At 48.8% G+C, this 16,185-nt stretch overlaps 1 protein-coding gene across 1 annotated transcript in view; it reads left to right on the top strand.

Moving 5' to 3' along the window:
- The window catches only part of TPP1 (tripeptidyl peptidase 1), a 60,747-nt gene that overhangs the window by 19,192 nt on the left and 25,370 nt on the right, over window positions 1-16,185 (top strand). The window contains exon 3 of the mRNA XM_073661204.1: window positions 15,483-15,622. Within this exon, the coding sequence (XP_073517305.1) occupies window positions 15,483-15,622 (140 nt within the window). The remainder of the gene's footprint in view (window positions 1-15,482; window positions 15,623-16,185) is intronic.

Genomic DNA, 16,185 nt, shown 5'->3' with positions numbered 1-16,185 from the left:
CCCGGCTATCCCCCAGATATCCGCACATAATAGTGTATTATATATACACAGCCAGGACTGTCCTGCAGGAGATCCATGTCCTGTACACCCGGATATCCCCCAGATATCCGCACATAATAGTTTATTATATATACAGTTATATGAAAAAGTTTGTGCACCCCTATTAATCTTAAGCTTAATGTTTTATAAAAATTGGCGTTTTTGCAGCAGCTCTTTCAGTTTGATCTATGTAATAACTGTTGGACACAGTAATGTTTCTGCCTTGAAATGAGGTTTATTGTACTAACAGAAAATGTGCAATCTGCATTCAAACAAAATTTGACAGGTGCATAAGTATGGGCACCCTTATCATTTTCTTGTTTTAAATACTCCTACCTACTTTTTACTGACTTACTAAAGCACTTTTTTTGGTTTCGTAACCTCATTGAGCTTTGAACTTCATAGCCAGGTATATGCAATCATGAGAAAAGCTACTTAAAGTGGCCACTTGCAAGTTGTTCTCCTGTTTGAATCTCCTCTGAAGAGTGGCATCATGGGCTCGTCAAAACAACTGTCAAATGATCTGAAAACAAAGATTATTCAACATAGTTGTTCAGGGGAAGGATACAAAAAGCTGTCTCAGAGATTTAACCTGTCAGTTTCCACTGTGAGGAACATAGTAAGGAAATGGAAGAACACAGGGACAGTTCTTGTTAAGGCCAGAAGTGGCAGGCCAAGAAAAACATCAGAAAGGCAGAGAAGAAGAATGGTGAGATCAGTCAAGGACAATCCTCAGACCACCTCCAGAGAGCTGCAGCATCAACTTGCTGCAGATGGTGTCACTGTGCATCGGTCAACTATACAACGCACTTTGCACAAGGAGAAGCTGTATGGGAGAGTGATGCGAAAGAAGCCGTTTCTGCAAGCACGCCACAAACAGAGTCGGCTGAGGTATGCAAAAGCACATTTGGAGAAGCCAATTTCCTTTTGGAAGAAGGTCCTGTGGACTGATGAAACCAAGATTGAGTTGTTTGGTCATACAAAAAGGCGTTATGCATGGCGGCAAAAAAACACAGCATTCCAAGAAAAACACTTGCTACCCACAGTAAAATTTGGTGGAGGTTCCATCATGCTTTGGGGCTGTGTGGCCAATGCCGGCATCGGGAATCTTGTTAAAGTTGAGGGACGCATGGATTCCACTCAGTATCAGCAGATTCTTGACAATAATGTTCAAGAATCAGTGACAAAGTTGAAGTTACGCAGGGGATGGATCTTTCAGCAAGACAATGATCCAAAACACCGCTCCAAATCTACTCAGGCATTCATGCAGAGGAACAATTACAATGTTCTGGAATGGCCATCCCAGTCCCCAGACCTGAATATCATTGAACATCTGTGGGATCATTTGAAGAGGGCTGTCCATGCTCGGGGGCGACCATCAAACTTAACTGAACTGGAATTGTTTTGTAAAGAGGAATGGTCAAAAATACCTTCATCCAGGATCCAGAAACTCATTAAAAGCTACAGGAAGCGACTAGAGGCTGTTATTTTTGCAAAAGGAGGATCTACTAAATATTAATGTCACTTTTCTGGTGAGGTGCCCATACTTATGCACCTGTCAAATTTTGTTTGAATGCAGATTGCACATTTTCTGTTAGTACAATAAACCTCATTTCAAGGCAGAAACATTACTGTATCCAACAGTTATTACATAGATCAAACTGAAATAGCTGTTGCAAAAACACCAATTTTTATAAAACATTAAGCTTAAGATTAATAGGGGTGCCCAAACTTTTTCATATAACTGTATACACCCAGGACTATCCTGCAGGAGATCCACGTCCTGTACACCCGGCTATCCCCCAGATATCAGCACATAATAGTGTATTATATATACAGCCAGGACTATCCTGCAGGAGATCCACGTCCTGTACACCCGGCTATCCTCCAGATATCAGCACATAATAGTATATTATATATATACAGCCAGGACTATCCTGCAGGAGATCCACGTCCTGTACACCCGGCTATCCTCCAGATATCAGCACATAATAGTGGATTATATATACACAGCCAGGACTATCCTGCAGGAGATCCACGTCCTGTACACCCGGCTATCCTCCAGATATCAGCACATAATAGTATATTATATATATACAGCCAGGACTATCCTGCAGGAGATCCACGTCCTGTACACCCGGCTATCCTCCAGATATCAGCACATAATAGTGGATTATATATACACAGCCAGGACTATCCTGCAGGAGATCCACGTCCTGTACACCCGGCTATCCCCCAGATATCAGCACATAATAGTGGATTATATATACACAGCCAGGACTATCCTGCAGGAGATCCACGTCCTGTACACCCGGCTATCCCCCAGATATCAGCACATAATAGTGGATTATATATACACAGCCAGGACTATCCTGCAGGAGATCCACGTCCTGTACACCCGGCTATCCCCCAGATATCAGCACATAATAGTGTATTATATATACAGCCAGGACTATCCTGCAGGAGATCCACGTCCTGTACACCCGGCTATCCCCCAGATATCAGCACATAATAGTGTATTATATATACAGCCAGGACTATCCTGCAGGAGATCCACGTCCTGTACACCTGGCTATCCTCCAGATATCAGCACATAATGGTATATTATATATATACAGCCAGGACTATCCTGCAGGAGATCCACGTCCTGTACACCCGGCTATCCTCCAGATATCAGCACATAATAGTATATTATATATATATACAGCCAGGACTATCCTGCAGGAGATCCACGTCCTGTACACCCGGCTATCCTCCAGATATCAGCACATAATAGTGTATTATATATACACAGCCAGGACTATCCTGCAGAAGATCCACGTCCTGTACACCCAGCTATCCTCCAGATATCAGCACATAATAGTATATTATATATACACAGCCAGGACTATCCTGCAGGAGATCCACGTCCTGTACACCCGGCTATCCCCCAGATATCAGCACATAATAGTATATTATATATGCACAGCCAGGACTATCCTGCAGGAGATCCACGTCCTGTACACCCGGCTATCCCCCAGATATCAGCACATAATAGTATATTATATATACACAGCCAGGACTATCCTGCAGGAGATCCACATCCTGTACACTCGGCTATCCCCCAGATATCAGCACATAATAGTATATTATATATGCACAGCCAGGACTATCCTGCAGGAGATCCACGTCCTGTACACCCGGCTATCCTCCAGATATCAGCACATAATAGTGTATTATATATACACAGCCAGGACTATCCTGCAGGAGATCCACGTCCTGTACACTCGGCTATCCTCCAGATATCCGCACATAATAGTATATTATATATATACACAGCCAGGACTGTCCTGCAGGAGATCCACGTCCTGTACACCCGGCTATCCTCCAGATATCAGCACATAATAGTGTATTATATATACACAGCCAGGACTATCCTGCATGAGATCCACATCCTGTACACCCGGCTATCCCCCAGATATCAGCACATAATAGTGTATTATATATACACAGCCAGGACTATCCTGCATGAGATCCACGTCCTGTACACCCGGCTATCCTCCAGATATCAGTACATAATAATATATTATATATATACAGCCAGGACTATCCTGCAGGAGATCCACGTCCTGTACACCTGGCTATCCTCCAGATATCAGCACATAATAGTATATTATATATATACAGCCAGGACTATCCTGCAGAAGATCCACGTCCTGTACACCCGGCTATCCTCCAGATATCAGTACATAATAGTATATTATATATATACAGCCAGGACTATCCTGCATGAGATCCACGTCCTGTACACCCGGCTATCCTCCAGATATCCGCACATAATAGTGTATTATATATACACAGCCAGGACTGTCCGGCAGGAGATCCACGTCCTGTACACCCGGCTATCCTCCAGATATCCGCACATAATAGTATATTATATAGTTACATAGTTTATAAGGCCGAAAAAAGACAAGCGTCCATCCAGTTTAGCCTATTTCTTGTGCACTGCAGCTATTCCGCAGCGTTGATCCAGGGGAAGGCAACAAAAAACCATGCGGTATAGGCCAATTTACATCATTGAGGAAAAATTCACTTCCCGACACCAATCTGGCAGTCAGATGTAATCCCTGGATTAATTAACTAAGCATAAGATGTAATTTTATTGTTCTCCAGAAAGGCGTCCAGGCCTCTCTTGAACTCATTAAGTGAGTTTTACATCACCACTTCCTCTCCCAGAGAGTTCCAGAGTCTCACGGCTCTGACCGTAAAGAATCCCCTTCTATGCTGGTGCAGGAACCTCCTTTCCTCCAGACGCATAGTGTGCCCCCTCGTCTTTGTCACCATCCTTGGTATCAACAGGTCATGGGAGAGATCTCTGTACTGCCCCCTGATGTATTTATACATGTTTATGAGGTCTCCCCTAAGCCTTCTCTTTTCCAACGTAAATAGGCCTAATTTTGACAACCTCTCTGGGTATTCTAGTCCCTCCATTCCCTTTATTACCTTAGTCGCCCTCCTTTGTACCCTCTCTAGCTCCAATATGTCTTTCCTGAGCCCCGGAGCCCAGAACTGTGCACAATATTCTAAGTGCGGCCTTACCAGCGCTTTATACAGAGGAAGAACAATGTTCTCATCATATGCCCCTATTCCTCTTCTGATGCATGCCATGACTCTATTTGCCTTCGCAGCTGCTGCCTGACACTGGGCACTCCAATTTAATTTGCTGTTAACCAAGACGCCCAGGTCCTTCTCCATGTCAGATTTCCCCAACAGTTTCCCATTTAATATGTATGGGTGACTGCTGTTTTTCTTTCCCATGTGCATGACCTTACATTTATCGGCATTGAACCACATTTGCCATTTTTTGGCCCAACTCCCCAATTTATCTAAATCCTCCTGTAGCTGTGCCCTATCCTCATCTGTATTAACTACTTTACAAAGTTTAGTATCATCTGCAAATATTGCTATTTTACTATGCAACCCTTCCACTAGATCTTTAATAAATATATTAAATAATATAGGGCCCAAGACAGACCCTTGAGGCCCCCCGCTAGTAACCCTGACACCCCCTGAGCTTACTCCATTGATAACCACCCTCTGCTTTCTATCACTCAGCCAGCTATTTACCCACTTGCACACATTATCCCCCAGACCAAGCATTCTCATTTTATAGACCAACCTTTTGTGTGGCACGGTATCAAACGCTTTGGAGAAGTCAAGGTCTACAACATCCACTGACTCTCCCAGGTCCAGCTGTGAGCTCACCTCCTCGTAGAAGGCCATCAGGAGCGATCCCTCATGAATCCATGTTGATATGGAGTTAGACAGTTATTATCATTAAGATATTCTACAATAGCATCTCTAAGAAATCCTTCAAACAATTTACCCACAACAGACGTTAAGCTGACTGCTCTATAGTTCCCAGGGTCACTTTTAGACCCCTTTTTGAATATTGGTACCACATTTGCTTGGCGCCAGTCTAGTGGGACAGTCCCTGCCCATAAAGAGTGCTGGAATATAAGATACAGCGGTCTGTCTATCACATTACTTAATTCTTTTAGTACCCGGGGGTGTATGCCATCTGGGCCTGGTGACTTGTCTATTTTGATATTATAAAGGCGTTTCTGAGCTTCCTCCTGGGTTAGGTGGGTGATATTTAGCGGAGGGTTTACTTTATCACTCTGCATTTCCTCCGATAAATTGTTTTCTTTTGTGAGAACAGTGGAGAAGAAGCTATTGAGTAGGTTTGCTTTACCCTCATCGCCCTCTATGATTTTACCCAGGTTATTTTTCAATGGGCCAACTCCATCAGTTTTAATCCTTTTACTGTTTATATAGTTAAAGAACAGTTTGGGATTGGTTTTACTTTTCTTAGCAATTAGTCTCTCTGTCTCCTCTTTTGCTATTCTTATTTGTTTCTTACAGATTTTGTTTTTTTCCCTATAAGATATTAGCGCTTCCTCGCTGCCTTCTTCTTTAAGTTTACCGAAAGCCCTTTTTTTGTTTTTCATTGCCCTCTTGACTTCCTTATTTAGCCACATTGGCTTCCTCCTATTCCTAGCCCTTTTATTCCCATAAGGTATGGACCTTCTACAGTGACTATGTAGGACTGTTTTGAACATTTCCCATTTTCTATCCGTGCTCCTATTACTGAAGATCCTATCCCAGTCTATAAGGTGAAGGGCATCTCTTAGCTGAAGTTCAGTGTTTTTGTGACCCCCTTGCTGGGCACCTACTGAAGCACATGTGGAATTGTATCATGTTGGGGTCACTATTTCCCAGGTGCCCCCCGACCTGCACCTCAGTTATTCTGTCTGGCCTGTTAGTTAATATTAAGTCTAAAAGGGCCGTCCCTCTAGTTGGTTCCTGCACAAGTTGTGACAAATAATTGTCTTTGATAATTGACAGAAACCTGTTTCCTTTCTGAGATCTACAGCTTTCGGTTTCCCAGTCTATATCGGGGTAGTTGAAGTCCCCCATAATAATCACCTGGTTATTTTTTGCTACTTCGTCTATTTGTCTCATTAATAGACTTTCCGTGGCTTCTACTATATTTGGTGGTTTATAACAGACTCCTGTGATAATTTTATTCTTGTTTTTTGCCCCATGTATCTCCACCCATAAGGACTCGACCTCCTCATGTCCCTCCCATACATCCTCCCGTATTGTAGGCTTTAGACACGTCTTTACATATAGACACACTCCACCCCCTTTCCGACTTATTCGATCCCTTCTAAACAGACTGTAACCCTGTAAGTTACCTGCCCAGTCATAGCTTTCATCTAACCATGTCTCGGTTATTCCCACTATGTCATAGTTACCTGGAGATATTTCTGCTTCCAGTTCATCCATCTTGTTTGTCAGGCTCCTGGCATTTGCTAGCACGCAGTTTACACGATTTTGTTTTGTTCCAATCTTCTCCCTGTGGATTGTATTAGAAATTTTCTTACCTCCCTTCCAAGTATCTTCTCTTGGACCTTCTTTGTCGCACTTCATATCTTTCATTAGTATGTTCTCTGGTTTCATGTTCGTGTTCTGCGTTTTTCTTCCCATCCCCTCTTCTTCTAGTTTAACGCCCTCCTGATGAGTGTTGCGAGTCTCCTGGCGAATGTGTGTTTCCCGGGTTTGTTGAGGTGTAGTCCGTCTCTGGCAAGGAGTCCGTCATAGAGGTAATTCACACCGTGGTCCAGGAATCCAAATCCTTGTTGTCTGCACCATCGTCTCAGCCAGTTGTTCACATCAAGGATCCTGTTCCATCTCCTGACGCCATGCCCGTCTACTGGAAGGATAGAAGAAAAAACTACCTGCGCATCCAGTTCTTTTACTTTCTTCCCCAATGCTTCAAAGTCCTTGCAGATTGTCGGTAGGTCCTTCTTTGCCGTGTCATTGGTGCCAACATGTATCAGAAGAAATGGGTGGACATCCTTGGAACTGATGAGCTTCGGTATCCTATCGGTAACATCCTTGATCTTCGCCCCTGGGGGGCAGCATACTTCTCTTGTGGTTATGTCCGGTCTGCAGATAGCTGCTTCTGTTCTTCTCAGTAGTGAGTCTCCCACCACCACCACTCTTCTTCCCTTCTTGGCTGTCCTTTTTCTTGTCGCTTCTGGGTGTTTCTGTGTGCTCTTTTCTTTTTTGCTTGCTGGTAGTTCCTCATCCTTAGGTGTGCCATCTTCATCCTCCACTAGTCCTTGGAATCTGTTTCTCAGTTGTGTGGTTGGTGGTGTCTCCATGGTCTTCTTGCTTCTTTTGGTCACTTGCCTCCACTTGTCTGCCTCTGGAGGTTCTCTGATGCTTCCTTGACTTTCCGTGACCAGTAGTGACGCTTCTGTTCTGTCCAGGAAGTCTTCATTTTCCTTGATGAGTTTTAATGTCGCAATTCTTTCTTCCAGTCCCCGCAACTTTTCTTCTAAAAGAGCCAGTAGTCTACACTTCTGGCAGGTGAAGTTGGTTTCAGCTTCTGGTCGATCTGTGAACATGTAGCACATGTTGCAGCTCACCATGTAGGTTGTCACATCTGCCATGCTGCTCCTTGTCCCTGCTGACTTGATGTCTGTCTTCTTTCTTGTGATACCCTAGGACAAACAAATTAAACAAATTCGGCGCGCGGTTTGGCGATGCTTTCCAAGCAGCTGGTCCCGGCTGTACCCAACGATCTTCTAGCTGAAGGAGACTCTTCGCTTTTCCCAGAAGGCACCTGGAATATGCAAATTGTCCTCTTCAAGCTTCAATCCCTGGTTTGACAGACAGGACTATCCTGCAGGAGATCCACGTCCTGTACACCCGGCTATCCTCCAGATATCCTCACATAATAGTGTATTATATATACACAGCCATGACTATCCTGCAGGAGATCCACGTCCTGTACACCCGGCTATCCCCCAGATATCAGCACATAATAGTATATTATATATATACAGACAGGACTATCCTGCAGGAGATCCACGTCCTGTACACCCGGCTATCCTCCAGATATCAGCACATAATAGTATATTATATATACAGTCATTCTCTGCTCTTGTATTAGTTGGTGGACACAGATCTCCTGCACTCTGTTATTGGATATTCTCCCCTTTCCCTAACGCTAAGGGCGCTCTTGCTTGCCCTGTTCCCCTGATTTCTTCTGAAGGTGAAGACCCTGGGGCCACGTACCTTGTCGGAGCTCCTCAGTCTGCCCTCAATCTGTTCCCTTCCCCCACCCAGGGAAGAGGGGAGTAGTAGTGTATGGCAGTACACCACCCAGACTAACAAGGTAATACAAACAGGGCTAAAGGAAAATACCAAGCATACAAATATATGCACACAGACAGAGGTCAACACAGGGGAGTGGAGAATGGTGAAAAACCAAAATAGGAGAAGAAAAGGATTACACACATCCAAAACCACAGAACAGTCTAAGCTGACATCCACCAAACGCCTTCTCAAGTAACACCTCTCCACCACACTCCTAGCACCCTGCAGCGTAAGCTAGCTCTGGCAATGACTCCAAGCCAAAGCCCAGTATATACACTGCTCAAAAAAATAAAGGAAACACTTAAACCACAGAATATAACTCCAAGTAAATGAAACTTCAGTGAAATCAAACTGTCCACTTAGGAAGCAACACTGATTGACATCAATCTCACATGCCGCTGTGCAAATGGAATAGACAATAGATGGAAATTATTGGCAATTATCAAGACACCCTCAATAAAGGAGTGGTTCTGCAGGTGGGGACCACAGACCACATCTCAGTACCAATGCTTTCTGGCTGATGTTTTGGTCACTTTTGAATGTTGGTTGTGCTTTCACACTCGTGGTAGCATGAGACGGACTCTACAACCCACAGAAGTTGCTCAGGTAGTGCAGCTCATCCAGGATGGCACATCAATGCGAGCTGTGGCAAGAAGGTTTGCAGTGTCTGTCAGCGTAGTGTCCAGAGGATGGAGGCGCTACCAGGAGACAGGCCAGTACACTAGGAGACGTAGAGGGGGCCGTAAGAGGGCAACAACCCAGCTTTGTGCAAGGAGGAACAGGAGGAGCACTGCCAGAGCCCTGCAAAATGACCTCCAGCAGCCCACAAATGTGCATGTATATGCACAAACGGTTAGAAATCGACTCCATGAGGGCCCAACGTCCACAGATGGGGGTTGTGCTCACAGCCCAACACCGTGCAGGATGCTTGGCAATGTGCCACAGAACACCAGGATTGGCAAAGTGGCCACTGGCGCCCTGTGCTCTTCACAGATGAAAGCAGGTTCACACTGAGCACATGTGACAGACGTGACAGAGTCTGGAGACGCCGTGGAGAGCGATCTGCTGCCTGCAACATCCTTCAGCATGACCGGTTTGGCAGTGGGTCAGTAATGGTGTGGGGTGGCATTTCTTTGGAGGGCTGCACAGCCCTCCATTTGCTCGCCAGAGGTAGCCTGACTGCCATTAGGTACCGAGATGAGATCCTCAGACCCCTTGTGAGACCATATGCTGGTGCGGTTGGCCCTGGGTTCTTCCTAATGCAGGACAATGCCAGACCTCATGTGGCTGGAGTGTGTCAGCAGTTCCTGCAAGATGAAGGCATTGAAGCTATGGACTGGCCGCCCGTTCCCCAGACCTGAATCCGATTGAGCACATCTGGGACATCATGTCTCGCTCCATCCACCAACGTCACGTTGCACCACAGACTGTCCAGGAGTTGGCGGATGCTTTAGTCCAGGTCTGAGAGGAGATCCCACAGGAGACCATCCGCAACCTCATCAGGAGCATGCCCAGGCGTTGTAGGGAGGTCATACAGGCACGTGGAGGCCACACACAATACTCAGCCTCATCAGGAGCATGCCGAGGCGTTGTAGGGAGGTCATACAGGCACGTGGAGGCCACACACAATACTCAGCCTCATCAGGAGCATGCCCAGGCGTTGTAGGGAGGTCATACAGGCACGTGGAGGCCACACACAATACTCAGCCTCATCAGGAGCATGCCCAGGCATTGTAGGGAGGTCATACAGGCACGTGGAGGCCACACACAATACTCAGCCTCATCAGGAGCATGCCCAGGCATTGTAGGGAGGTCATACAGGCACGTGGAGGCCACACACAATACTCAGCCTCATCAGGAGCATGCCCAGGCATTGTAGGGAGGTCATACAGGCACGTGGAGGCCACACACAATACTCGGCCTCATCAGGAGCATGCCCAGGCATTGTAGGGAGGCCACACACAATACTCAGCCTCATCAGGAGCATGCCCAGGCATTGTAGGGAGGTCATACAGACACGTGGAGGCCGCACACAATATTCAGCCTCATCAGGAGCATGCCCAGGCGTTGTAGGGAGGTCATACAGACACGTGGAGGCAACACACAATACTGAGACTCATCAGGAGCATGCCCAGGCGTTGTAGGGAGGTCATACAGGCACGTGGAGGCCACACACAATACTCAGCCTCATCAGGAGCATGCCGAGGCGTTGTAGGGAGGTCATACAGGCACGTGGAGGCCACACACAATACTCAGCCTCATCAGGAGCATGCCCAGGCATTGTAGGGAGGTCATGCAGACACGTGGAGGCCACACACAATATTCAGCCTCATCAGGAGCATGTCCAGGCGTTGTAGGCAGGTCATACAGGCACGTGGAGGACACACACAATACTCAGCCTCATCAGGAGCATGCCCAGGCGTTGTAGGGAGGTCATACAGGCACGTGGAGGCCACACACAATACTCAGCCTCATCAGGAGCATGCCCAGGCATTGTAGGGAGGTCATACAGGCACGTGGAGGCCACACACAATACTCGGCCTCATCAGGAGCATGCCCAGGCATTGTAGGGAGGTCATACAGGCACGTGGAGGCCACACACAATACTCAGCCTCATCAGGAGCATGCCCAGGCATTGTAGGGAGGTCATACAGGCACGTGGAGGCCACACACAATACTCAGCCTCATCAGGAGCATGTCCAGGCGTTGTAGGCAGGTCATACAGGCACGTGGAGGCCACACACAATACTCAGCCTCATCAGGAGCATGCCCAGGCATTGTAGGGAGGTCATACAGGCACGTGGAGGCCACACACAATACTCAGCCTCATCAGGAGCATGCCCAGGCATTGTAGGGAGGTCATACAGGCACGTGGAGGCCACACACAATACTCAGCCTCATCAGGAGCATGCCCAGGCATTGTAGGGAGGTCATACAGGCACGTGGAGGCCACACACAATACTCGGCCTCATCAGGAGCATGCCCAGGCATTGTAGGGAGGCCACACACAATACTCAGCCTCATCAGGAGCATGCCCAGGCATTGTAGGGAGGTCATACAGACACGTGGAGGCCGCACACAATATTCAGCCTCATCAGGAGCATGCCCAGGCGTTGTAGGGAGGTCATACAGACACGTGGAGGCAACACACAATACTGAGACTCATCAGGAGCATGCCCAGGCGTTGTAGGGAGGTCATACAGGCACGTGGAGGCCACACACAATACTCAGCCTCATCAGGAGCATGCCGAGGCGTTGTAGGGAGGTCATACAGGCACGTGGAGGCCACACACAATACTCAGCCTCATCAGGAGCATGCCCAGGCATTGTAGGGAGGTCATGCAGACACGTGGAGGCCACACACAATATTCAGCCTCATCAGGAGCATGCCCAGGCGTTGTAGGCAGGTCATACAGGCACGTGGAGGCCACACACAATACTCAGCCTCATCAGGAGCATGTCCAGGCGTTGTAGGCAGGTCATACAGGCACGTGGAGGCCACACACAATACTCAGCCTCATCAGGAGCATGCCGAGGCGTTGTAGGGAGGTCATACAGGCACGTGGAGGCCACACACAATACTCAGCCTCATCAGGAGCATGCCCAGGCGTTGTAGGGAGGTCATACAGGCACGTGGAGGCCACACACAATACTCAGCCTCATCAGGAGCACGCCCAGGCGTTGTAGGGAGGTCATACAGGCACGTGGAGGCCACACACAATACTCAGCCTCATCAGGAGCACGCCCAGGCATTGTAGGGAGGTCATACAGGCACGTGGAGGCCACACACAATACTCAGCCTCATCAGGAGCATGCCCAGGCATTGTAGGGAGGTCATACAGGCACGTGGAGGCCACACACAATACTCAGCCTCATCAGGAGCATGCCCAGGCATTGTAGGGAGGTCATACAGGCACGTGGAGGCCACACACAATACTCGGCCTCATCAGGAGCATGCCCAGGCATTGTAGGGAGGCCACACACAATACTCAGCCTCATCAGGAGCATGCCCAGGCGTTGTAGGGAGGTCATACAGGCACGTGGAGGCCACACACAATACTCAGCCTCATCAGGAGCATTCCCAGGCGTTATAGGGAGGTCATACAGACACGTGGAGGCCACACACAATACTCAGCCTCATCAGGAGCATGCCCAGGCGTTGTAGGGAGGTCATACAGGCAAGTGGAGGCCACACACAATACTCAGCCTCATCAGGAGCATGCCCAGGCGTTGTAGGGAGGTCATACAGGCACGTGGAGGCCACACACAATACTCAGCCTCATCAGGAGCATGCTCAGGCGTTGTAGGGAGGTCATACAGGCACGTGGAGGCCACACACAATACTCAGCCTCATCAGGAGCACGCCCAGGCGTTGTAGGGAGGTCATACAGGCACGTGGAGGCCACACACAATACTCAGCCTCATCAGGAGCATGCTCAGGCGTTGTAGGGAGGTCATACAGACACGTGGAGGCCACACACAATACTCAGCCTCAACAGGAGCATGCCCAGGCGTTGTAGGCAGGTCATACAGACACGTGGAGGCCACACACAATACTCAGCCTCATCAAGAGCGTGCCCAGGCGTTGTAGGGAGATCATACAGGCACGTGGAGGCCACACACAATACTCAGCCTCATCAGGAGCATGCCCAGGCGTTGTAGGGAGGTCATACAGGTACGTGGAGGCCACACACAATACTCAGCCTCATCAGGAGCACGCCCAGGCGTTGTAGGGAGGTCATACAGGCACGTGGAGGCCACACACAATACTCAGCCTCATCAGGAGCATGCCCAGGCGTTGTAGGGAGGTCATACAGGTACGTGGAGGCCACACACAATACTCAGCCTCATCAGGAGCATGCTCAGGCGTTGTAGGGAGGTCATACAGGCACGTGGAGGCCACACACAATACTCAGCCTCATCAGGAGCATTCCCAGGCGTTATAGGGAGGTCATACAGACACGTGGAGGCCACACACAATACTCAGCCTCATCAGGAGCATGCCCAGGCATTGTAGGGAGGTCATACAGGCACGTGGAGGCCACACACAATACTCAGCCTCAACAGGAGCATGCCCAGGCGTTGTAGGGAGGTCATACAGACACGTGGAGGCCACACACAATACTCAGCCTCATCAAGAGCATGCCCAGGCGTTGTAGGGAGGTCATACAGGTACGTGGAGGCCACACACAATACTCAGCCTCATCAGGAGCATGCCCAGGCGTTGTAGGGAGGTCATACAGGTACGTGGAGGCCACACACAATACTCAGCCTCATCAGGAGCATGCCCAGGCGTTGTAGGGAGGTCATACAGGTACGTGGAGGCCACACACAATACTCAGCCTCATCAGGAGCATGTCCAGGCGTTGTAGGGAGGTCATACAGGTACGTGGAGGCCACACACAATACTCAGCCTCACCAGGAGCATGCCCAGGCGTTGTAGGGAGGTCATACAGGCACGTGGAGGCCACACACAATACTCAGCCTCATCAGGAGCATGCCCAGGCGTTGTAGGGAGGTCATACAGGCACGTGGAGGCCACACACAATACTCAGCCTCATCAGGAGCATGCCCAGGCGTTGTAGGGAGGTCATACAGGCACGTGGAGGCCACACACAATACTCAGCCTCATCAGGAGCATGCCCAGGCGTTGTAGGGAAGTCATACAGGCACGTGGAGGCCACACACAATACTCAGCCTCATCAGGAGCATGCCCAGGCGATGTAGGGAGGTCATGCAGGCACGTGGAGGCCACACACAATACTCAGCCTCATCAGGAGCATGCCCAGGCGTTGTAGGGAGGTCATACAGGCACGTGGAGGCCACACACAATACTCAGCCTCATCAGGAGCATGCCCAGGCGATGTAGGGAGGTCATGCAGGCACGTGGAGGCCACACACAATACTGAGTCTCATCAGGAGCATGCCCAGGCGTTGTAGGGAGGTCATACAGGCACGTGGAGGCCACACACAATACTGAGCCTCATCAGGAGCATGCCCAGGTGTTGTAGGGAGGTCATACAGGCACGTGGAGGCCACACACAATACTCAGCCTCATTGTGACTTGTTTTAAGGACATTACATCAAAGTTGGATCAGCCTGTAGTGTGTCTTTCCACTTTAATTTTGGGGGTGACTCCACATCCAGGCCCCCATTGGTTAATAAATGTGATTTCCATTGATGATTTTTGGGTGATTTTGTTGTCAGCACATTCAGTTTCTACAGAACAAAGTCTTCAATGAGAAGATTTCATTCATTCAGATCTAGGAGGGGGGATTTCAGGGGTCCCTTTAGTTTTTTGAGCGGTGTATATTAGCGGGGAGTGGTAACACTGGACATCTGAGCACCTAATCACAGTAAGCTTCCAGGAGCTCACAACTGAGCAGATTAAGCCCTGCACCAATTAATATGAAGGCTTCTAATGAGTGCAGGAGTGGGAGGAATCAGACGCTGTGGTCCTCTGGTTCCTCTGTCGTGGTAAACCCGTGACAGCGCCTCAATATATCGTGTAGCGTCGTCTCCTTCCTTCTCAGCAGGAAGACCCTGCACAACCTGTCTTGACATCCTGAAAGGTAATGAGTGTGGAGCCCCCAAGCAGCATGTGCCATAGTGGAAGGATGCCGGCCCCTGTCAGGTGGGAGGGGGGACGCCGGCCCATGTCAGATGAAGGGGCGGCTGTGACAGGTGTGTGACAGAGCAGGAAGGTGTGATAATCTGCGTCTTCTTTCCAGTGTTCCCCAGGGATGGCTTCCTGCAGAGCGTCTCGCGTACAATGACCCGGTCGTGCTGACATTCGCTCTGAAGCAGCAGAATGTGGAGAAGTTGGAAGCGCTGGTGAGACTCGTGTCCGACCCCGACTCCCCTGATTATGGTAAATGCTTAATTTCTCTATTACCGGTCGTCATCACGTAAGTTCGGCCCCGTGTGTCCCGGAGACCTCCGCTTCAGAGGAGCAATGTGCCCCCATCATGAACGCAGCGGGGGTGCGGGTTGGGGCACTGTGTACATATGGAGATTTATGTGACTGTACACACCTACCTACGTCATACACGTCGGTGTTGCCCGTCTTGTACACTCTTTACTGAGATTACTGCACCGAGGAGGAGAAGAGCTGGATGATGGAGACGTCACCGATCTGCAAATGATGGAAGCAGGTAAATCACAACCTCTGGAGTCTGCAGAACATGCGGCCTGCGGGGGGCGTTGTTCATGTGTCTCCATCCTGTGCTTTCTGTAATGTGCACGCTTGTTGTAATGTTAGTGACAATCACTTCCATCCCCGGAGGAGGACATGGACTTCTCACAGAGGTTCTGGACTTCTCACAGAGGTTTTGGCCTTCTATAGATAAAACGCAAAATGGCGCCCCCACTCCACAGTGGCCATCCCTATTATACCCCAACCAAGAGACTGTCAGGAATATGCAGGTGGTTTCT

Source organism: Phyllobates terribilis, unplaced genomic scaffold, assembly GCF_046119375.1.
Source record: "Phyllobates terribilis strain yellow unplaced genomic scaffold, ASM4611937v1 Scaffold_2__4_contigs__length_985480577, whole genome shotgun sequence".
NCBI lineage: Eukaryota > Metazoa > Chordata > Amphibia > Anura > Dendrobatidae > Phyllobates > Phyllobates terribilis.
The sequence above is the reverse complement of the archived record's forward strand: the minus strand, read 5'-3'. Positions and strand labels throughout refer to the sequence as shown.